At 39.8% G+C, this 22,318-nt stretch overlaps 1 protein-coding gene across 1 annotated transcript in view; it reads right to left on the reverse strand.

Moving 5' to 3' along the window:
- Positions 1-22,318, reverse strand: part of LOC145786921 (uncharacterized) — a 39,425-nt gene that overhangs the window by 10,441 nt on the left and 6,666 nt on the right. The window contains exons 13-46 of the mRNA XM_082598663.1: positions 20,730-20,818; positions 20,123-20,279; positions 19,492-19,577; positions 18,957-19,119; positions 18,238-18,320; positions 17,688-17,841; positions 17,404-17,486; positions 16,575-16,731; positions 16,109-16,194; positions 15,665-15,818; positions 15,302-15,384; positions 14,946-15,099; positions 14,531-14,616; positions 13,206-13,356; positions 12,741-12,823; positions 12,330-12,483; positions 11,575-11,657; positions 11,233-11,386; positions 10,882-10,964; positions 10,281-10,434; positions 9,903-9,985; positions 9,456-9,609; positions 9,077-9,159; positions 8,598-8,751; positions 8,073-8,155; positions 7,322-7,484; positions 6,933-7,012; positions 6,252-6,405; positions 5,805-5,887; positions 5,571-5,724; positions 4,921-5,003; positions 4,341-4,494; positions 557-639; positions 202-355 (exon numbers count right to left, since the gene is read on the reverse strand). Of these exons, the coding sequence (XP_082454789.1) occupies positions 202-355; positions 557-639; positions 4,341-4,494; positions 4,921-5,003; positions 5,571-5,724; positions 5,805-5,887; positions 6,252-6,405; positions 6,933-7,012; positions 7,322-7,484; positions 8,073-8,155; positions 8,598-8,751; positions 9,077-9,159; positions 9,456-9,609; positions 9,903-9,985; positions 10,281-10,434; positions 10,882-10,964; positions 11,233-11,386; positions 11,575-11,657; positions 12,330-12,483; positions 12,741-12,823; positions 13,206-13,356; positions 14,531-14,616; positions 14,946-15,099; positions 15,302-15,384; positions 15,665-15,818; positions 16,109-16,194; positions 16,575-16,731; positions 17,404-17,486; positions 17,688-17,841; positions 18,238-18,320; positions 18,957-19,119; positions 19,492-19,577; positions 20,123-20,279; positions 20,730-20,818 (4,062 nt within the window). The remainder of the gene's footprint in view (positions 1-201; positions 356-556; positions 640-4,340; positions 4,495-4,920; positions 5,004-5,570; positions 5,725-5,804; positions 5,888-6,251; positions 6,406-6,932; positions 7,013-7,321; positions 7,485-8,072; positions 8,156-8,597; positions 8,752-9,076; positions 9,160-9,455; positions 9,610-9,902; positions 9,986-10,280; positions 10,435-10,881; positions 10,965-11,232; positions 11,387-11,574; positions 11,658-12,329; positions 12,484-12,740; positions 12,824-13,205; positions 13,357-14,530; positions 14,617-14,945; positions 15,100-15,301; positions 15,385-15,664; positions 15,819-16,108; positions 16,195-16,574; positions 16,732-17,403; positions 17,487-17,687; positions 17,842-18,237; positions 18,321-18,956; positions 19,120-19,491; positions 19,578-20,122; positions 20,280-20,729; positions 20,819-22,318) is intronic.

Here is a 22,318-nt window from a genome sequence, read left to right on the forward strand (position 1 = left end):
TAATCCATTGGTCACTGTGTGCTACTACAGTCGTGACATAAAACATTGACTGCCAGGTGGGGGTCAGGCTCATGCCCTTTGTCAGTCAACTCACTGCTGTTGGTTTTAAAGCAAAAGTGTTTAGTCAAGGAAAACCCAATATGTTAAAAAGAATCATTGTTTTGGTTTCAGATATAATCTAAATAACGTTATTGATCTTACCGAATGGTCATCGCCATTAAATTCGTCCTGATCACGTTGGTCAAATTGCCTGGCTCTTTATAACCGTGCATAGAGCAGCCTGCAACCTTCCAAATACTTCTCAAGCATTCGAGCGAGTGATCTCGGTAGAACTTCTCACATTTGTCAGGGAAAGCTGAAATAGTAAGTTCCGTTGGATCAGAATAGAAAGTGAGGCTATGAGGTGTAGCTCAAAGGGGTGACAGTTCTTATCTGTTTTGTTGCGAAGTGCTGAACAAAACCCGCAAAACGACATGTTTTGGATTAACATTAAACCGATGGTAAAAGTCGATCAGATGACATAATTCAAATACAAATAGATTCTTGTCGTTCTTACTCAGACCGTAGCATTGCTTCTCGTTTGTTGTGTTGTCATATAAAGCCCCTTCTTTTATGATACGAGCGGTCTCCATTGCTTCTCTGTGAAGAACAAAATTAACATGAAATTTTTTTGAGAAACAAAGTCAGGGCTGTTGAAGACGACCATGGGAAGATCACTAAAATGAGGGAGTGAAAAGCACCATACCCATTTGTGACTTTGTATTCATTTCAAATTAAAGTCACGTGCCTGGCAATCGGAAATACAAATAAACAGTTAGCCTATGTTACGTTTGTATTACATAAACGTTTCCATCATGACTGCTTCCCATAACAAACACATTCATTTCACTGTTTATTTTACACGGGCTTTTCCATTTATGCTGCTGTTATTTATTAATTTGGACGACTTATTTTATGTCTATACGTGCGTAAGCCACAACGGCTTGAAAAATGCATTGGCTACAATAATATATCTTACCGTATATAAAACTAAAGGCTAAAATAGTTTTCTTATTCGTCGTCGTCTGAGCTTCTGGGGCCGAGGGTCTATCCTTTTACCACCCCAGATTCACGATGTTCCCGGACTACACTGGAAGGCTGCTAGAGAGCAGCCAGTCTTTAGTTTCATCATCCATGACGCGCAGACCTTCCACTCCGTTAGGTGGCTTGAAGATGGTACAGTCATTGATGATGTGGTCTGCGGTCTGTTCCTCGGCACCACATTCACAGGAGGAGGAAGAAGCCATTCCCCATTGGTGCATGGTTGAGCGGAAAAGCCCGACGCCCGTACGGAGACGGTTGAGGCGCACCCATGCCTGTCTCTGTAGTGTCAGGCCGATGGGGCGTGTGTCGGCGTCGGGGATGAATGAATGGAGTCTGGTGGTGCTTGACCTCCATTCAGAATGCCATTTATGGTCCGCCCAAGTAGCCGCAGAGATGTCTTGTTTGTCAGCTTCGTTGATCAGAAGCCGAGCGGCTGGCACGAATGGGTGTCTTGATTTCAGTCGGCGGGGGTGCCCGTTTGGGAAGGCAGAGATCTTGTGGTGGAGAAGATGATTAGGCCCCAGTGCCCGTCGACCGAGGGACAGAGTGGCTTCTTCGCGACGAAGCTCAGCAGGTTGGATGCCAGCGAGAATGGGGAGATTGTCCAATGGTGTGGGACGCAGGCATCCGGTCACTGTGCGCAGGGCGCTGTTTATGGCAGTGTCGATGTTGTGGCAGTGAGCACTGCGGCACCAGACAGGTGCACAGTACTCTGCTGAAGAGTAGACAAGGGCTAAGGCTGCTATTCGCAAAGTGTCAGCCCTCGCCCCCCAGCTAGAGCCTGCCAGGCGCTTCAGTAATGCAGCGCGGGATGTCAGTTTCTTGCGCAGTGACACCAAATGGTGGCGGTATGTGAGCGATCTGTCTAATGTCACCCCAAGATACCTTGGCTCGGGGCAGAAGGACAGAGGTTTTCCGTTGTTGTGGACATGTAGCTCACGATCAGCTTCCCGATTGTGTAGGTGGAAAGCTGCCGCCACAGTTTTGGTTTCGCTAAGTTTCAGTCGCCAGTTCTGGAGATAAGCTGAGATGGTTTGCATGTCCTGGCTCAAGGTGTCTTCTAGATTTTCCCACGACTTTGTGGAGTGGAGAATTGCCAGATCGTCCGCATAAGCGTATTTTGCGGAGACCGTGGTTGGCAGGTCGTGGGTGTAGATGTTGAAAAGAAGTGGAGCCAGGACCGATCCCTGTGGGACGCCGTTTTTCAGGCGTCTCAGTCTGCTTCGCCGTGGGTTGCCGGTGGTGAGAGTGAAGCTTCGATTCCTGACAAGTTCCATGATCATATGGACCATATGTCGGTCAGGAAGCAGGCGAAGCAGCTTGTAAGTAAGGCCGCGATGCCATACAGTATCGTAGGCAGCTGTGAGATCTAGAAAGACAGCGCCGGCCTTCTTTTTTGCCTCAAAGCAGTCCTCGATGTCCTGGGTCAACAGTGTGACCTGATCTACAGTGGATTTTCCGCGCCGAAACCCAGCTTGCTCTTTTGGAAGGAGCGGGTCGATGATTGGGTTGACGCGGGCATAGATCAGTCTTTCGAGGATCTTGAAAGGAACACAGAGGAGGGATATCGGACGATAGCTCTTTGGGTCCTCTGGTGGCTTGTGAGGCTTAGGGATCGCAACTACTAAAGCTCTTCTCCAGATTTTTGGGATTGTGAGGTGGTGCAGGCAGGAAGAGAGGAATCTACGTAACCAGGACTTTAGGGCATGGCCAGCATGGAGCACAAGCTCAGGGCAGATCTTATCGGGCCCTGGAGACTTGTGTGGTTTCACTAGGCGGAGGGCGGTGGCGAATTCCTCTGGAGTGAAGTCTCCAGAGATTGTTTCTTCTGGTGGTGTTTCCACTCGCCATAGGGCAGATACTTCCTTGGCAACAAGGCGGGATGCCTTACGGTCCTTTGTCTTGTACACCCCGTTCTGCACTAGCTGGGAAGCGATGGCATTAGCAGAAACGGGGCACTGACGAGGGGAGTTTGCTGAGCGCCCAGTGAGGTTGTTGATGATGCTCCATGCTTTGCGGCTTGAGTGTGAGAAGTCGATGGTTTGGACAGCTTCGTTCCACCGCTCAAGCTTCTTTGTGTCCAGCCGCTCAAGTAGTCTGGTGGCGGCAGTGTTAGAAGCAGCACCACTTGTGGCGGCTAGGTATGAGCGGTAGAGAGCTTCACACTCAGAGTCCCAGCATGGTTTATAGCTGGTTCGATGGCCACGTGGTATTGTGGCCTTTGCCGCAGTTATTATGGCATTGCAGAAGTCCTGGTATGCCTCGTCTGCGTTGCATGTTTCAGTCGGTGGTAACTTTGCAGCAGACTCATTGGTCAGGAGGCTGTATTGATTCCAATCGGCTTTTTTGAAGTTCCATCGCTTCACCGGTGAACTCGGGACAGGAGCCACAAGTTTTGGGGCGATGATGAGGGACGGCCGGTGTTGGGACCGCGGGAACTTCTCAAGCACACGTCTGTCTGGAAGAGAGCTGTCGACACTCGCGAAGGCCAAGTCAGGGTTTGTCCCTGTTCCCCAGCGGCCGGAGTGAAAACTGGCTGGTTCCTTTGGATTGAATAGGAGGGCAAGATGGTTTGTAGAGGCCCAGTCAGCCAGCAATTCTCCGTCGCTGCTTGTGTTGTTGTAGCCCCAGTCGATGTGCTGGCAGTTGAAGTCGCCAGCGTAGAGACTGGGGGAGGGGAACGTTGGAAGGGATGATGGCAACATTCGCGAGGGTGGGGGCTTGTAGATGTTGACGATGTTGTAGTCTGAGATACATATGCACACCCACTCAATCTCGGCATCAGTTGGAGATTGGTCGACAAACGTCCACTTAAGGCTCTCATGCACAAACGTGGCAATGCCGTGCTTCCTGCTTAAGGTAGACCCGGCTAGCGTGTAGTTGGGAATGGCTAGCCTATCTGCAGAAGTGCAGTGGGTCTCCTGGAGGAGGATGACGAGTGCCCGGTTGGTATGGGCAAGCTGCTCCACAACTTTGGTCTTGCTTGTTGTGTAGCCTTCTATGTTGAGCTGCAGAATGGTGGGGCGTCTGAACTTATCAATTGCCCCTTGCAGCTGTGCCGTCCGGGTGGAGGCTCTTTGTTGACAAACTTCGTTTCTCATCTGGTTGAAAGCAGATGGTACTCACAGGATGGGGCACGAGGAGCCATTTGTCGTCCATCCCATTTTCTTATTTAAAATGTTTTTATAGCTTTCAAATTGCTTAATGTTGAACATAGAAACTCGTAAGGCAAACAAAATTTTTGCACATCAGCGTACCTTTGATTTTTGTTATTCCAAACGGTAGCCAGCATGGCTTGATTTGCACGGCCTGGGTACCAAGTGCCATCTTGAATGCAGTGCAGTTTAAATATCTCACTGAGACATGGCACTGACAGGATGGGGAAATATTGGTGGCAATTTTTATGAAATTCTGTGAAAGTAAGTGTTAAATTTCTGGTAAAAAACAGCAATAGAAAAAATAAAATGAATTAACTACAGCCTATCATTCAAGCTCAAACTAAAGACTTACTGATGCTATACTGTCATTGTGCTATACCAACTTTGCTATTCTAGAGTAAGTTTTTCATGGAACAAAAATAAAACTAATGTACCTTTAATCTCATTTCTTAATACGTGAATGTAATTAGCTGATTTCACTTGTTTAAAATGCTGTAACTCCTATATGCAGTAGGCTTATATAACATTAAATAGTGTCAATTTTACACTAAACGATTGTCATACAGTAGGCCTAAAACATTTGCTGCAAAAGTTTTCAGCAATATACCTTTTGTAGCATAAGTAAATTTTACTGCACATCAAATCAATATGCATTGCTACCAACATTTGTAAACCCTACCCATGCCATAGCAATCCAATTGAGCTTTTTTGTCTCCAGCCAATGATTTGTCTTTGAACGACTTGAGTAAGTCATACACCTCTCTGATAACAAGTTGTATAAAAGTGTTAGCGTACGATGGGAGAATAGTGAAAAAAACTCAAGAACTTTGACAGTAGATAAACTACTGTTTGACAATGATTTCAAACTTTGTCGTAACTAACCATTTTTTTAAACCAAGTCTGATAGTATCAGAGCAGCAGTGATGGAAGCAATGCTTCTCAGGCCGCTTAGAATAGAAGAACTAATTAACCACGACTTCTAATTCAAAACTAGAAAACAATGCAATGTTTTGAATGCAATCACAAGGTGTGAATAAAATGTATTGTAAAATACGACTATGACAAAATGTTGATTTTCATTCAAGGAAAAAGAAAACTTAAACTTTTACCAAAAATATGCCTAATTATTAAAGTATCAATAATTTGACCAAAATAATCATCACACTGAAAACGCTTCCAAAAACCCTACGAAAATATACGTACACAATAACACGCTGTCACACTGTGTGCAATTTTTCTTTTGTGAGCAAACCAGAACAATACTGGATTTTAGTAAGTTCTTCCATTTCATCTCTAGTGATAATACACTATTCCTTGAAACAGACGCACCGTAAATTTAAAGCGTTGAGTGATGCATTCTGCATTGCGGTGAGATTGCTAGGAAACTGATGTCCTTCTTCCAAGCATCCTGCTTCCAGCCAGAGCCCTCGCACACATTCAATGGTGTGTGGTCCACCGTATAGCAGGCAGTGAGGAGGAAAAACTAAGTTGAAAAATAAGTGAAATTAATTCAAAATAGGTGTTTTTTGTCCTAGCTAGTTTGTGCAGATGTATTTCACTCACTTGGACCAAAGCATTGCAATACAGCGTGCTGGTTTGATGTTTCTGCTACGGCGTGTATGTTTTCCATGTATGCAATGATTTCCCTGCAACAAGATCACAACCAACATGTCAGAACATGTTCAAATGCGCATAATAACCTATGTTGCCCCACAAATCAATAAAACTTTCAGAATATATTTTGAAACATGACAATCTGTTGCTGCTTCCAAGCCTGTGCTTGTCGCATTAGAAACTCCAAAGATAACATTCCTCAAATTGTCTTTAGTCCAAAGACAAATAAACATTTATTCAGTTCGTATAGTATGTTGTGAATAGCTTCCATCTAGTTGTAAGTGGGGGTAGGTAGATTTACAGGTCAACCAAAAACGTCGTCAGGTACTTTATTTGCTTCAAATCAATAACAGAGCAGATAGCATAAACTGCAGTGGTTACTAATCTATCACCTACCGTAAGTTGAACTTCTGCAGAGTTCGGTTAACCGGAGCAGATAGATTATCCGGTCTGTCGTAGCCTGTATCTAAGCAGTCGGCATCTAACCACATCGCTTCGAGGCACGATGTGCTGTGGGGACCGCGGTATGACACGCATCCGTTGGGAAAGCCTGAATAACAGATATAAAGATTTGAGTTTAAAGCTCTCTAAAGATAAGAAAAAAACGCAATCAGCGCAGTAAACAGCATTAATACGGTAAACAATATCTTTCCACCATCTGATAAGTGACAACATTATTCATAAAAGAGCAGAGTCAAGTTTTATTGCTGATTTTTTTATCATTATCAATCATTTGTTAAAGAACAATAAACAAACACATTTCAATTTTGAAAAGCGATTTCAACATGAAAATAATGCAATGGATAATGCAGAAACTAATTTAGAGGTACAACAAACTTGCTTAAAACTAATCCTTTTCATTTTCAGCACTGTTGTGAAATAGGTAACTGATGAATAAACTCGCACGTTGACAACATATTGAAGTTAACTGTGTTATGCCATAAAATGCAAACTCAGCTTTGGATATTATTTTATTGATTTCCCCAAACGATAATCTAGTTCTTAGATGCATCAGCTTTGTCTATGTTGATATTTGCTCAAACAAGTTACACTGTCCATTGGTGAACAGCCACTTACGCATCCCATAGCATTCCAACTGGGCTTGTGCCGATGCTGCACTTCTTTCATCAGCTTCTTTCATATAAGAAAGTATAGACCTGAAATAATACAACACACCGTATGACGTCATACTATGCAATCAATTGCTATTCATATCAACCAAGATGGTTGCACTTACGTTAATTTTTTTCAATTTACTTTTTTATTACGTTTCTTTTACATCTAACAGCTTAAAATTATTCAGTGAAGACATGTTTTGAACATGAACCGTTTCATATGATTATACACTAGAAAGACCTTACTGTGGCGTTACGTAATAGAAAAATCCGCTAAGTCTCAACAAACATGCAGCCGTTATTCCGATAACGTCAGAGTTACCAACTTTACTGTTTGAAAACTTGACTTACCACAAGTTGTTGCTTTTCATGGCAAACAAAGTGGAGTTTTTCAAACCAGTTCGATTCTTTGGGTAATCATAGCCATCAACTGTACAGCCTGATTGCACCCACAGTCCATTAAAGCAAGCCAGGGTATGTGGACCAAGATAGTGAGAACAGTTCTTTGGAAAGACTAAATAACAATCTCTGATGAGAACAGTTCAGTTTGTTCGACGCCAATACATCGCAGAGACCCGAACAGTAAATCAACCGTTTTTTACATTGATTCAACGTCTGCAGAGGTTGAATGTTTATCGACTGACTGTTTATCGAACGATGCTATATAAAAGGACTCATCTTAACCCCTTTACCACAAGCAGATGACAGTTGTATAAGCTATTATTCGACCAATTGTTGCGTCACAACATTAAATATAATTGTGCTTGAGCTAGGTTATTACCATTCGAGGGAGCTACTATACAACTGCCTCTATCAGGATGATTTCTACGCAAAAAATTGTTATACAGAATGAGGAAAAAAATCTGGGTGGTATTATTTACTGTCTATCTGTTATGGGCCAACCCATATTGACGAGTCATATTTACGAGAGCAAGCTGGTTCAAACAATTGATTACATGTTTAGATGTTGAACTTTGGATCTTAAAAGAAAAGTCATGGAAAATTTTCTAATAAGTAAATCTGTTTATGTAGGTTTACAAGTTTTTAAACGAGGTAAAATGTCATTTCAACGTTATTTTAGTAACGTATGAAGTTAACGTACTTGTTCCAAAGCACCTTATCTGAGCATTAGTTCGCAAGAGAAAAGCTTGTTTTCCGGTTCTATTCATATCGTCTATTATCTCCCTGAAAAACATCTGATTATTGCATGCATCTGTTAACGCTAAAAAGAATATTCCTCTAAAAAATTGTAACAACGAATTATAATTCTCTATAAACTTAACTACGATCAACGCTTTGGTAAATAGTTGACGGTTGAATATTTGTACAAAAGGTGAGTCCCATACTTGAGCCAAGCATCGAGGGATGAGAAGATAAGGTTCTCATTATACTAAGCCTTCGACACTAACGAGAGTAGAGTGGCCAGTTCCTTTCTCTCGGTCGCCTTTACTTCAGCAACTACGCCCACCCAATTTATTACACACTGGGTAGAGGTGAGCGGTGATTTTCAACAACCAGCTTAAGCCGGGAGTCGAACCAGGATTGCATGATTGAAAAGCGAGTGCATTATCCGCTGCGCCATCCCACCGCCCATTTGTACAAAAAAAAAAACCACTTAATATCTGACCGCAAATTTAACTTGTGCAAATCGTCACGTTTTTCCTTATCGAAACTTCCGGGATATCCTTCTCCCTCCTTCAGACAGCCAGCAGTCTCCCATATTTTATTGTAGCATTCCAATGGAAGGATACCTCTAAACTTATGGCAGTGATCGGGAAATGCTGAAAAGATAACAATGTTGTCACCTACAGACCTGCATAAATTTTTCGTTTGTAATTTGTGTTATAGGGTTCGCTGGTAAGACCAATTTGAGAATACCTTCTCGATTAAGTTATCAATTTCTTTGCAAATAATGCAGGCTTACTTGCTAAAAATATAAAATTATTACCTCCGTTTTGTAATGTTACAAATCATAAAACTACACATTCCTCAAGTATGAAAATAATCTTTAAAGAGTGAAAGATGCACTAAAGACATCAAAAACTGCAAACAGTTCCCTTCAGCATCGAAACGGAAGGCCACTCTCTGCGCTTGTTTCCAACTCACCCAGTCCATAGCAATCATACTGAGCTGACACATTTGGTTTCAGAGCTTCATAATTAAAAGTCTTGAAGTGATTTCTGAGTGACCTAAACAAAAAATGATTTTATCATAACAAAAATTTTAGGAACGTCTAAAAGACATATAGAAGGAAAGAAACGTTATAAGGGATCACAACTTGGGAAAGGGTATAACACAAAAAATCTTAGAAGTTCAAAGCAAAAAACAACCGAAATTAGATGAAAGACAAGTTTGGCTTGACAAAATATCGGCATTACAAGAACCAATTTATTTACTACCGAGCCTTGATTACAGCGAGATACTAAAACGTTACTACAACGACGAAGCATTCGTCACTTAAGATTGCGTTGGAGTAGCCACTTACCCCAAAGTATAGGCTTGTACGGTAAATAGTTCAATCCCAGTCAGTCGATGAGGTGACTTGTAGCCTTTCCTCACGCAACCAACATCAGACCATACATCCTCTAAGCACTTCGGGCTAAAAGGACCTCTTGCTCTTCGGCAGGTCTTGGGAAACACTGAAATATAGGAAATACAGCTCAAGTAAAGAGACGAACCCGTAACATCAAATCAGATATGATCGCATGGATTTTTATCGCTTTATGTAAAGTTTTGTGAAACCCAGAGAGCAATACTTACCTGATATGGATACAGCGCTATAAAAGCATATATCAATATCATTAGTATTGACTATTTTAATTGTACACTGTACAGCATACAGAACTCTCTACGAACATGCCGTATTATCAACATTTAAAAGGCATCATCTAAATAGTGTGTTCAGTAATCCAACTCCGACAATTTTACTCACAGTCTCCAAAACACTCCAATTGTTCTTCTCTTTGGCCAGACAAAGCTTTGCGAGTTAAATTTATCATCTGTTCCAAAATTAGACTGAAAAATGCGCAAGCTTATTAGTACGTGTCTCTTTTGCCATCAGGCAGCAAATGTTGATAACCTTCACTAGCATATTATAAGATTTATAACATCTGAGATTACTGAGAGGAACTGATGGAGTTAAAAAAGTTGTAATCAAATGCGCAGATTTGTTGAAACAGTTTCAAATTTACTTTTTTGAGATTTAAAGTTCATTTTTTATGTTATTTGAATACAAAGAATAATGCTTTACGTTCAGACTATTTCAGTTTCCAGGCTAATATGTAGGATACTTTTAACTGCGGTGGCATACCGCAAATTCAAACGATTCAGCACATTCACTTCTGAGCTTCTCCGTTTCTTGGGATAACTACGTCCACTGGGAGAACATCCCACATGTTCCCATGCAGAAATATAGCAAGGCATGTGTAGAGGGCCCTCAAAACGAGAACAGTTGTTAGGAAACACTGAAAAATAGAGAGCCGTTATCCACAGGGTAAAGTTTTTATAAATATATAAAACTATAGAGTGCTTACAAGTCAGCTCTAAGATTTCTTTTATAGAATTTTCATAATTTTATTGATGATACACAATTCGGCAAGTTTTTCCGCAACAAACTTGGACACTAGTAAGTCCCACTTGCTGAATTGAGGAGAAATCAGGAGCCACACATAAACCTGGTTTATTGTTGAGGGGCTCACTACCACAAAAGCATGTAACTGGGGCTGCCTTATATCCCCATTTCATCGATAGGAGATTTAGTAAGCCAACAAAGGAAGAGAGAATTGCGTAATTCTTCAATGAAAACCAAATATGGTGGTTTCTGTTGGCTTGGCCAGCTACATATACATCGAATAGTAGACTCAAATAGAATTGCTTACAAGTTCTTGAGATTTACCAACGCAAATCCTTACCAAGTCCAAAGCACTTCAGTTGAGTGGTTGCATTTCCTAGAAATGAATTGTTGTACAACTCTAACATTCCATCTTTCAGTTCGCTGTACAAATACAATAACTTTGTTCGTCTCACAGCTAAGTAAAACATAGTGAAACAGATGAACAACACGTTTCTGTAAACCGCGCGCATCAAGTGGAAAAAATGAGAATAAACCCATCATAGCAAACGATAATATACGAATAGTAAATTACTTTCAACGTGATTTTAAGAAACCTTTTAATAAATTTATATGTTGATGAAAGCTTTCCTATGTGAAATTACATTTTACAAAAAGCGGCCGGAAAAGGAAACACTAAAGGTATCATTACTCGATGTTCAGTTGTTTCGCAGCTACTTCCTCTTCTGTGGTGTGATTGATGGGATTCTTATATCCTTCTTCCCGACAGCCAACCAACCCCCATAACGATCTCATGCATCGCAAGGCCAGTGGAGGCAAGAACCTTGTGCAGCCAAATGGAAGACCTTAAAGTTAAAACTATGTTGCTTAAAACCTGATGAAAGTTTTAATAAAAATACATGCTATATCACTATTTCATAACAAAGAAGGTGCTTTTAAGTAGCTGTGGTTAGCAAAACTTGTCGCTTTTACACTGCTTCAACGTCGTAAAGCAACTTTTGGGGAGCAAGGTCGAATAAAGTAAGATTCTTACGTCGTCCATAGCAATCGAGTTGTGCACTTTCGTCCATCGCCGCCGCTTTTTCGCTGATATTTCGCATGTACTCGATCATTTCACTGAAAACAAAAACCATTTAGCTGCATGTGTTCTGTTCAGGAAATGGAGTAGTTTTAGATCTTTGGCACTGCATTTGATTAGGAATAGAATAGACTGTTTTGTGTGAAAAAGAAAATAAGATAAAAATCGCTAATGGTCACTTGGCATTGTCAGTCACTGGCTCCTTTATACGATGTAGTCCGTAGTTATCAGCCCAACGCTGACAGAAGAATGAAGTCCTTTTACTTCGTTGCTATGATAAAATAATAGTGAAGAAGAGCACTGACACGAAGGACAGATATTCTTAAATTGTTTTATTCGTTAAACTTGTAGGTCACCCAGCTAGCAAATATTGACGTTCTTCCTCGGTTTAACGTCGCAAAACAAAGCAAATATGGAACCTTTCGATGGCCCGGTCTTCTTCAATCGAGTCTTCTAAAGTTCGTTGATACACCACAGTTTGACACATTTTTCCGCAACGGAGTTATACACTGACAGGTCCCACCTACTGCACCGGGTGGTAAGCCGAGGGCAAACAAGAAGGTGGTCCGCTGTTTGCGGCTCGGTGCCACAGATACATGCAACTGGGCCCGTGTTGTAGCCCCACTCCATCATTGCAGACTCTGATGGCCCGGTAAGAGATTAATGAAGCAAATAATAATTAAACGTTGCACGAGAACGCAACAACGTACTGTAAAGCGGAGTAGCTCAGCTTCACAACAAGTTGATAGCTCATGTGTTGCGGGTGTTGTCGTCCCTCTTTTCCACAACCAACTAGTTTCCATACAGACTCAAAGCAGGCTAGATTGTGCACTCCTCTGTACGTGACACAACCGGATGGAAAGGCTGTGACACAACAACAATGACTACTGCGTAACTACAAGTCAAAATTATCATCAAGGTTCGAAAAAGGGAAATTAGCCTACGAACAAACTTTTAAAACTGAAACACCTTCTATAATCAAATGTCTAAAATTATTGAATAACATCTTGCATGATAATGTTCGCAGAGAGCTATTAATTTATTACGTTCTTCAATTGCTTGGCTTGGTCACAAAGGAAGTAAAAGGGACAAAAATGAAACAAAATTCTGGAAAATCTCACTTAGACCATAGCAATCCAATCGGGCTGTCATGTCACCAGCTTGGGCAGTCTTTGAAAGATTTCGCATTTGGTTTCTTATTTCGCTGAAGATTTTGTTGTACGGTGCAGCATTGACATGCAACAAAAGAAACTTTTAGATAAGACATAAAACTTTAAAAAGTGCATCAATAAACACTATGGCAGCGGAGGGATGATTATCCTGAACCAACGATTTGCAACGCATACAGTATAAATGATAGAACGTTGCAACTAACATATAAAGCAAACCATGATAGAGAAGGCACAATGCGAATGGTTTTTTTTGCATTGTATTTTCAACAAGCTACTACTCATGCTGCAACGGGTTGGAGTATACATTATCTCATGTATTTAAAACAAACAATTGAGATCCTCTTTATATCACTGGTTGAAATTCTGAGATTCCCAGCTCATCAAAAGTGTCTAATAATAATACAAGCTACTTACACTAAATTCAATTGATTCAAAGCTGCTATTTGACCAACACTCGATGTTGAAGGTAATAAGTGACCAAAACGAGAACATTTCGCCTCTAGAAACTCATGGTCCATGCACTGCACAGTGACTGGAGGATGATACTGACAAATTTTCGCCATTGCTGTAACAAAAGAAGGAACTAAATGCAATGTGTGATGCTAAGCAATCGCTTATACAATGAGCGTTCAACTCGGTGGCCCATTAAACTTTCTATATTGGTGAGTTAATTCATGCTCGTTAGGACGGCAGCAATCATTATTCTGGCTGTGATACATTTCTTGACTATTGCCTGATAAAAATAGTACAGGTAGTGAACAACACAAGATAGTTTTTACCACCTGAACAGGACTGCCAGTTCAACGGTTTTTGTGCGAAATTGGTCTAGTTTTGTTTCCAAGTTGCGGAAAAATTGTAGTAGTGGCGGATTAATTCGTTTAGTTTCATTTCGAACCAGTTTTTATAAAATTTATTGAGATAATTCTAGAATAAATCGCAAGATTTGGTTGGTGATTTCAAAAGGGGTGCAGCAAGGAGACAGGGGAAGAACCACCGCTTTCGACGATCTTGTTGTGTTGTTACTATCGTTTCGGTGGATCTTTACAGTAAATAATAGATCTCAATTCTTCAAATCTCTTTTTGTTGATAGTGTTTTTACATCTTTAAATCTACGTTGTGGGTGTTTAAACGGGTCTGCTACTATTCGGTGAGTCCGATTCGGTGAGTTCCTAACCTCTAACCCCTAACCCTAACCTCTAACCCCTAACCCTAAAACGGCAATGATAATTAGGCTATGGTACCCAATACTTTTAAAAAAAAATTGAAAAAATCCCCCGTTAAGGGATCGGACTCACCGAATCGGACTCACCGAATCGGACTCACCGAAACGGGCCATTCCGGTTTAAACAATAGCTATTAGCGTTTTTCATGTTCCTATTAACAATAAGACAAGATTTACATGTGGCAGTTAATGAAATTATAAAGGGGACAGTTACTGATTACATGCTCGACCATGACAAAGTTTTTCTAGTGAAACTATCCAACGAGGAAAAACAAATGAACAATAAAAACTTCAGCAATTTTCTCTAAAATGAAGCAGAGTAAAGTCTCCAGCAAGATCACTGATATCTGATGGTAACATTGGTTACCTGGAGGATTCTCTGCGTGTCGCCATAGCGTCATTCGAGCCGAATATCACAAGATTTGTTCGTAATAAGCGATAAACTTCAAATTGATTTTAAGTGGCACAACACAAAATTGTAGATGTTACAAACAAAACGCTTATCGCATGAACGTACTGGTTCCAAAGCAGGCCAATTGTGCGGAGCGATCGTCAGAATAGTTGCTCTTGACAAAAAACTCCGCCATGTAAGTTTCCAGTTCACTGAAAAGAGAGTCACAGTAATGCAACCACATTGAAATAAACTTTCATACCTCAACAATTCTTCTTTTCATCAAACATTTTTTCATAAACATTAACAATCACGTGTAATTGCTAAGAGATGGAGCTGAGCAGAAAGAAGATTTCTGGATTTTTCTGGTTTTTGTAGAAACCCTAAGAAAAAGTGAAGTAAACACACTTTCTTCCTATGTACAGTAACCTATAACTTTTCCCACGTAATTGCTGAGTGTGTGCCAGGGTCAGGTGTAACTACTCAAAGAGTAAGCATATAAACGTCAAGATTCTGCTTAAAATGCAGAAAGTTTCCTCACTTTAAATTCTTGGCATTTAGCAACGTGATCTGTGCAGTTGTGATTCTGTGAGGAGACTGACTGCCAGCGTCCACGCAACCAGATTCATTCCACATCACCATATAGCACAGCAGTGTGTGCGGCCCTTCAAACTGATTGCACCCGCTCGGTATAGCTGGATCACAAAGTTTTTAATATCAAAACGACTCAAAACAAAAATTTCCTTTACAATGTTGAAAAAGTGTTTCGTTTCGAACTAGTATTACGATTAGCTCTAACGTGAATATCTAGAAAGATGTCCATATCTCATCTTTCTTTCAAGAGGATAACTCGCAATTCCTTAGTCTAAATACTGACCGCCCCGTGCCTCTACTTACTTCTACCAAAACAGTCCAACTGAGCTCTGTCGCTTGACTGGTTTGCTTGTTGGTAAATTGATGCCATGTGAACTTTCATTTCGCTGCAAAGACACATGTAAAAGATGTGAATGAACAAGATCGCTTCAAAGCCTTGGTATATATCGTAAAGTGTAGCTTTTGAATCCTGCAATGACAATTCCAGGATTCATTTATGGATATAGATCTTCAACCAACTAGTACCAATCAAACCCTCATAGATTAAAAAAATCATTTCAAAACGCAATCTTATTATATCCCATTCAAATTTGATAATGATTGGGAAGCATTGTTCCAGAGTACCTCAATACTATGGAGTAGCTTGTTGAAAACTTAACATCTTACTACAATGTCATTCTGTTTAGACTGAGATTGTGGAAGGTCGATATATTGGTTGGGTGGTGGTATCCTCTTCCAACGCAACCCTCTTTTTCGAACACTGCTACTTTGCAATCCAATGAATAAGGTCCCGTGTGGTTGTAGCAGCCATTGGGGAACTCTGTTCATGGAAATGTTGCATTAGCGTTGTTTCATAAATATGGCTGGAAGATAAAAAATTAGTCGTAAGCTTATAACAAATACAGTACAGTATATAAGTTGAGACCTGAGAAAAGCGATATTTCCAACACACTAATTTTTTGCAATGTGGACCAGCAGCCGCAATATGTCAGTGAAATCAAAGTCACTACTTTTTATGTTTCAAATATTTAAATTCAGCAACATATCTCTCGTAATTACGCTGAAATTATAATAAATACTATAGTCCAATTTAAAGATATCAAGACATACCGAATCCAAAACATTGAACCTGGGAAGATTTATTCCTTCCATCGATAGCAAGATTATATATCTTTTTGTTATCTTCTATCAGGGATCTGCAAATAATAACTTACATCCACATATCTTACACTACGCTGTCATGTCATTCAAGGGATTTATGGGAAAATATAGAAAGCTTGCTTTGATAGTTTCACCATTACAGTACCAAAAACATCTAACTTACTACCAAGATTGGTTAACGTACATATTCACAGTTACACATCATCATGTCATAGACAAGCTTAAGCAGATTTTTGTTAAATTAAAAAAAAATTAAACCTCGTAGAGCAAAAGTTCTTTAAAGCAACTATTCTTCTTCAGAGACAGTCTTTGCTGAATATTTCGCCCCAGCAAACCGCTCTCAAAGAACTATGTTTTCAAAATCCACCGTAAAACCAATTGAAAAAACAAATAGATTTAAAATAAAAGTACTAACGACAGGTTAAGACTTTGCACAAGTGCAGTTCGAGCCACGTCTGAAATATTGGGAGGATAATAAACTCCAGGTTCTGTACAGCCGGCTTCCAGCCAGACGGTTATTTGGCATTGCAAGCTATGAGGGCCGTCAAACTTGTGACAACCTGTTGGGAAATCTGAAAAAAGTGTTGAAAAATCTTTATAACATATCTATGGCTTATCGAACTAAACAACTCATCAAACTAATAATCTTCAAAAAAAAAAATGATGATAAAGATAAATGATATATTAAGATGGAACACCGGTTTTAATAGCTTTGGATTGGTGATAGCTTAATTGCAATCATCTCATATTAGTCTACAACACAAGAAATTGTCAAAAAGTAATTTCCCGGACTGCAAGATAGAGGACACTTCGGAGTCAGTAAACTTAATAAAAATTACATGGAAGTTTGCTTTTAATACTGTCCACAGCGTTAAAATTATGACAAGATTATGAAAAGTTTTGAATAGCAGTCCAGTGTATTCTAATGTTGCTCATCTACACTCTACAGCACACAGGTACATTAAAGCTCCAAATTTTAGTTGATCTTCCAACCTGTTTAAACGTCCCAGCTAACATCGAGGTCGTTCTCACAAATAATGGGGGCTCGTGGCTAGTTTTAACGGATATGCAAGAATAGTCCGCAAATATGTTTTGCATTGTTTTACATTACATTTACATTCACCAATTTCACGAGGGTAAGCTGCAGCCTTGCAGCCTATTAGGATCGCCACTGCTCACAAAAGCATTGCAGATACGACAAAAAAAGCATTGCGTGTTGTATCAGTGTTGTAAATCATTCTTACGGAATCCGTAGCAGTCAGTTTGTGCTTTTCTATCCTGGTGATTGGCTTTGTCATGGAAAACCTGCATCGCCTCTTTTGTTAATCTTTAAAAAAAATATTTAACATTATTCTAATTTTCCATCATAATCTATTCTATTTATTTATTAATGGTGCCACAATAAACGAATTAACACACACTAATTTTGTAAGTAGCTATCGCGACAAACTTGAGCATACGACTAAAAACGTTAGCAACTTTCATGAAAGACAGGTATCATTTTGGTCTTATCCCAATTTTAACTGACGTGATATTAGTAGCATTGAGTAAGCCAATTTCCATGACGGATAGTCTCTGGGGATACTTGTCGCCTTCATCGGTGCATCCAATGTGATTCCACAAGCCATTCAAACACACCAACGTCAGTACGGGATAGAACATTTGGCAAGCAGAAGAGAACGCTGAAATGCAGAACGTAAAGATATGTATAAAAAAAATTAAACTTCAATTTTGGTAGAGAGTACAGTTCTCATTTGTTACAGTTCCCAACAAAATTACAGTTTCCGTTGGAAACTTCCCAGGTAGCCAATCAGTCATTTTGCAGATAGATATAACGTCTTCAGAAGACAGACGTCACGTCTTCATATATTTAAAAAATACTCATTTGCTGCCTAGTTTATGTCTGTACAATTACAATACCGCTACCCAAAGACATATCCGGAAGCAACAAAGTTAAATCTGCCATCAGCGATGTATTCGATCAGGATCAACACCAAAAATGATTTTTTTTAAATGAATGAAGCTGCAAAGGCTACAAAAATGAAGCGTCTCAAATCTGATGTCCATGCAGCACTTACTTGTTCCAAAGCAACCCAGCTGATAAAACTCATCTCCCAAAAAGGATCTATCTCTGTACATTGAATAAATGTCATGGACGTCGCTGAAAGTTAACAACAAGCAAAAGATTGAACACTTGGAAACATTACTACCAGCAAGAGGAGCATATTCATAAGCGATTTATTAAAAAAGCTTTGGTAGAGAGTTTGCTTTGTTGAACGATAGATGATTATGATTCTATAGATTATAGATCTCTATGATTTAGATCTCTATGATTTATTAAAACCTAAACACTTTTATCAGTGAAAGTTATATTTAAAGAACCACTCCACAAAAGACTCTCAATCATAACATTGTGCTTTTGATACCGATTAAACAGTAACGAGAAGTCTTCAATGTCTTAAAATTCTAGGCCAGTTAAATATCAATAAGACAAAGGAAGAGTAACCTGTGCTCAAATACCCGTATGTTAAAAAACTTTCCTTTTTTTAATAGGATAAACCAGTAATTCGCTTGGAAACATTCAGTGAAATAAATGCAACGACTTCACAGTTCAGAACTTTTGGAAGCAAAGACAAATTGTTTATCACTTCAGAGTGTTACTGCTTATTGATGTTCTGTAAGTTAGTCAATTTTCACCAAATTTCGTGTAAAAACAAACACAGAAACACAACAAGAGTCAGGAAAATGGCAAAGAAAAATTACTTTCAAGCACATGAAAATGAAGCAATGAACTTACGCCAGGTTTGACTTTACAAACAGGAGATCCTTGTCAGACGCGGAAGTGTTGTAGATGTTGTAGTGGCCTGCTTCTGCACATCCGATGTCGATGAATATCGCCAAGTGACAAGGAAGGCCGCCTCGTATCCGAGGTTTGAACAGTTTGCAGTTTGGTGGGAACGCTGAAGAAAATGAATAAAGACAAATCACGTCACAAAACGTTGGTTTTGAGAAAAGTTTTTAAAAGTTCATATTACTGTCACAAATCACATTTCTCGGAAGCTTATGTCCGCCAAAGGCACACTTTTCTATATGTCATCATGTGCAATTCCATTGAGTCTTCTTCCCACTTTGAGGAAGTTTTCTTGTCACTGTTAACATCAAATCATTTAAAATGTGACTTAGGCATTTTTTAAAACTACAAATTCAAATGCCTTGATAAATTTCCTTTTTTATTCGATCAATATTCCTTCATTTTTATTTTATGTTTTGAAAGTTTGAAAATATGGCTGTGATGCTTAATCCTATTCTGAACACAGCCCAAATATACTCACATCGTCCATAACAAAGCATTTGAGCACTTCGGTTGGAGTTTGGAAAAGATTGCACACCCAACTCCTTCATGTACCGCTGCAAGTGGCTGCAAACAAAGCCAGTCATGTAAACCGCTTTGCAGAAATATCAAACTTTACGAAATCAAAAGCGTAAAAAATGTAAAATTAGTTTTCAACCAGTGTGCAGAAGCCTGTCACCTGCTCCACAAAATCCTTGAAGTTTGAGTGATACAACATTGTGATTCTGGTAAGGTTCTACCCAAGAAATAAAAGTCATTTTACATCAGTTCGATGTGCCTATACGTTAAAACGATATTAAAGTGACAAGCCTTGGTAACTGGAAACAAGACTAATATGCAACGTTTAGGAAAGTGGGGCGAAACGGATAAATATCTTTGTAAGTGAAGTATAATTCAGAACTTTTTTAATTTTTGAATGAATCATTATTATTCATTAATCATTTCACATTGAAACTTGAAAATTTTTATGTCACGATTGGCAGTAAAAATAATGCAACTACTTCAAACCTATCAGAGTTAAGTATTACACGTTTATTAAACTAGGTTTATAAAAACATCTTAATTATGATTTTTAAACAAATACTCGCCCGGTAGCATAGATGCAGACTTACTAAACGTTTAAATTGTTGAAGGTTGTATTTCGCTCAACAGATAAGTTAGCCTGGTATTCCAAACCACGTTTGATACATTTTGCGTCCTCCCATAATTTTGTATAACAATCCAAAGAATACGGTCCACGGAAAACAAGGCCACAAATACGGGTGAGCTCTGGGTAGTAATGATGCTGATAATAGGGTTTATATTGCACAACATGCATAGTAAGAACCCTACTCCTTGGTGGTGTATGCAGGGAGTTCAGTTCAACAAATTGATGGTAGCAAGGAAAAGTTATACAAATTAGCATAGCTTTTTCCAGACTTCCTATGCCATGTTACGCTAATAATGTTTGTTTTAACGGTCAGAAATTAAAGTGAACTGACTTGATAGAATAAAAAGTTGATGTTGTTTTTGTTACACAAAACTGGTGAAGAATTCCAGTAGCGAGCAGTGACAACGGATGTGCTGAGGCAGCCATGCTGGAGTAACCTTGTGAGTATGAATACAGTAAACTAGGATTCGTGCATCATGATACTCATAGGAGAAGTGTAAAAATTATTGCGTTTCCTCAGTCTTTTATCTGCAGGTTTAACTGGCTTGGCTTGATAAAGTCACACTCACCTTCACCAAAGCAATCGTATTGCGCCGGTACATTCAGTGGCGTACCAAGGGCAGCGTTGGTTGCTTTCCTCAACTCTTGTAAGGCATCTCTAAAAGTTACAACCGTTAAGTTTTTCTTTGAGTCTGAGCAATGGAAACATATGTACAGTTTGAAATTAAAGTGCAACTGCACGATCGAATTACCATTGGCTAGAATCCATTGCCAAGACATCAGGTACCTGTTGAAAAACTCACTTCCTTACAATTGAAGCCCACAGCCGAGAAACCGACCCTTTTCCCACGCTCTCTAGCGCTTCTCTCTCACGCTACCTGGAAGTGGCAAACTCGTTAACGCCACCTAGTGATATGACGTCAGTTGGAGTCGAGCTTAGTGGAGACCAAACTAGCCGAGATAGGCTTGGTTGCAGTGAATGCGCAAATTTATAAGGCATCCATTCCATATTGAAGACGCATCTTTTAGCCAACATTATACAAATTTAGTTGTTCATGCCTATGTGCCAGGAGTGGTTTGCGAAGCCCATCGCCGAAGGCTAGTTCCGTAGATTACAACAGGCAAACTTGGTTATGTCGAAAACATTTTTGTATTGTATTGTAGGACATGTTACAGTCGACTATCATGCGATAACGCTTTAACATTCATTGGGACTCTCTTCGGCAGTGTTGGCATCTAGGTTTTTTTTTAAATAATCTAGATGAAGCTAAAAAAAGGCCAGAATAAACCAAATTGAAGCAGAAATAAACTAAAAAATAAACCAACATACAATAATGATGACAAATCGCATTACGACACACAAATCGAAAACAAACCAAACCAAAAAAACACTCCAAATCGAAATAAAAATAAACCAAACGGTTGCAAATAAACCAGATTTGGTTTTAAAAAGACTAAAATGGTTACAATGGTCTTCGGAACCCAGCATAATCTCCATCGTCGCTGGGGTAATTTCTGCGGATGAAAGAGACAATGCAGGATGGCAGCACGACTCTGTTCGACTTGCCCAGAACTTCTCCATCCAACAGCCATTCCAGCACGTGCCTATAAGCGACCAGCCTGAATTGCCTGGGAGATATAACAGCTTCGTTTAATAATAAATGGAACAATTACGCAACCAGCTCTTGAAAGGCTGTTGAACAGTAAACAAGCTCAAGTAAACTCACTCATTTGACAACTTTCCATCGCGTCCTCTGGGCTTGCCATCTTTTTCCAATTCTTCCTATCAACCCTGTAGAAGGTTTGTAGGACTGCTGGATTGACCATTGTATGGGATTCGTCCAACACAGTGATGCAAGAGGTGCTCTCCGCCATACGTGGTTCGAATGTCACATAACATTAGTTAAGACGTACTGTACTACCTCGCGTGGGCCTATGACAGCTTTGGTCTGTCCCTTAACCAACAATTTCAATGGATAAGTCAACAGACCTGGCTTATTTTTTTCAAACTTGAGATTGCAAAGAGCCTGTAACTACCTGCTTTCACATAAAAAGCACGTGCAACAAGATCGAAGCAGCGAAAAAAAACTCCTTCCTCTAGAACAGTGGTCGGCAACTTGCGACTCTTTAGCTCCTCTGAAGCGGCTCCCTCCAGATT

This window comes from Aplidium turbinatum, chromosome 17 (assembly GCF_918807975.1).
Source record: "Aplidium turbinatum chromosome 17, kaAplTurb1.1, whole genome shotgun sequence".
NCBI classification, from domain to species: domain Eukaryota; kingdom Metazoa; phylum Chordata; class Ascidiacea; order Aplousobranchia; family Polyclinidae; genus Aplidium; species Aplidium turbinatum.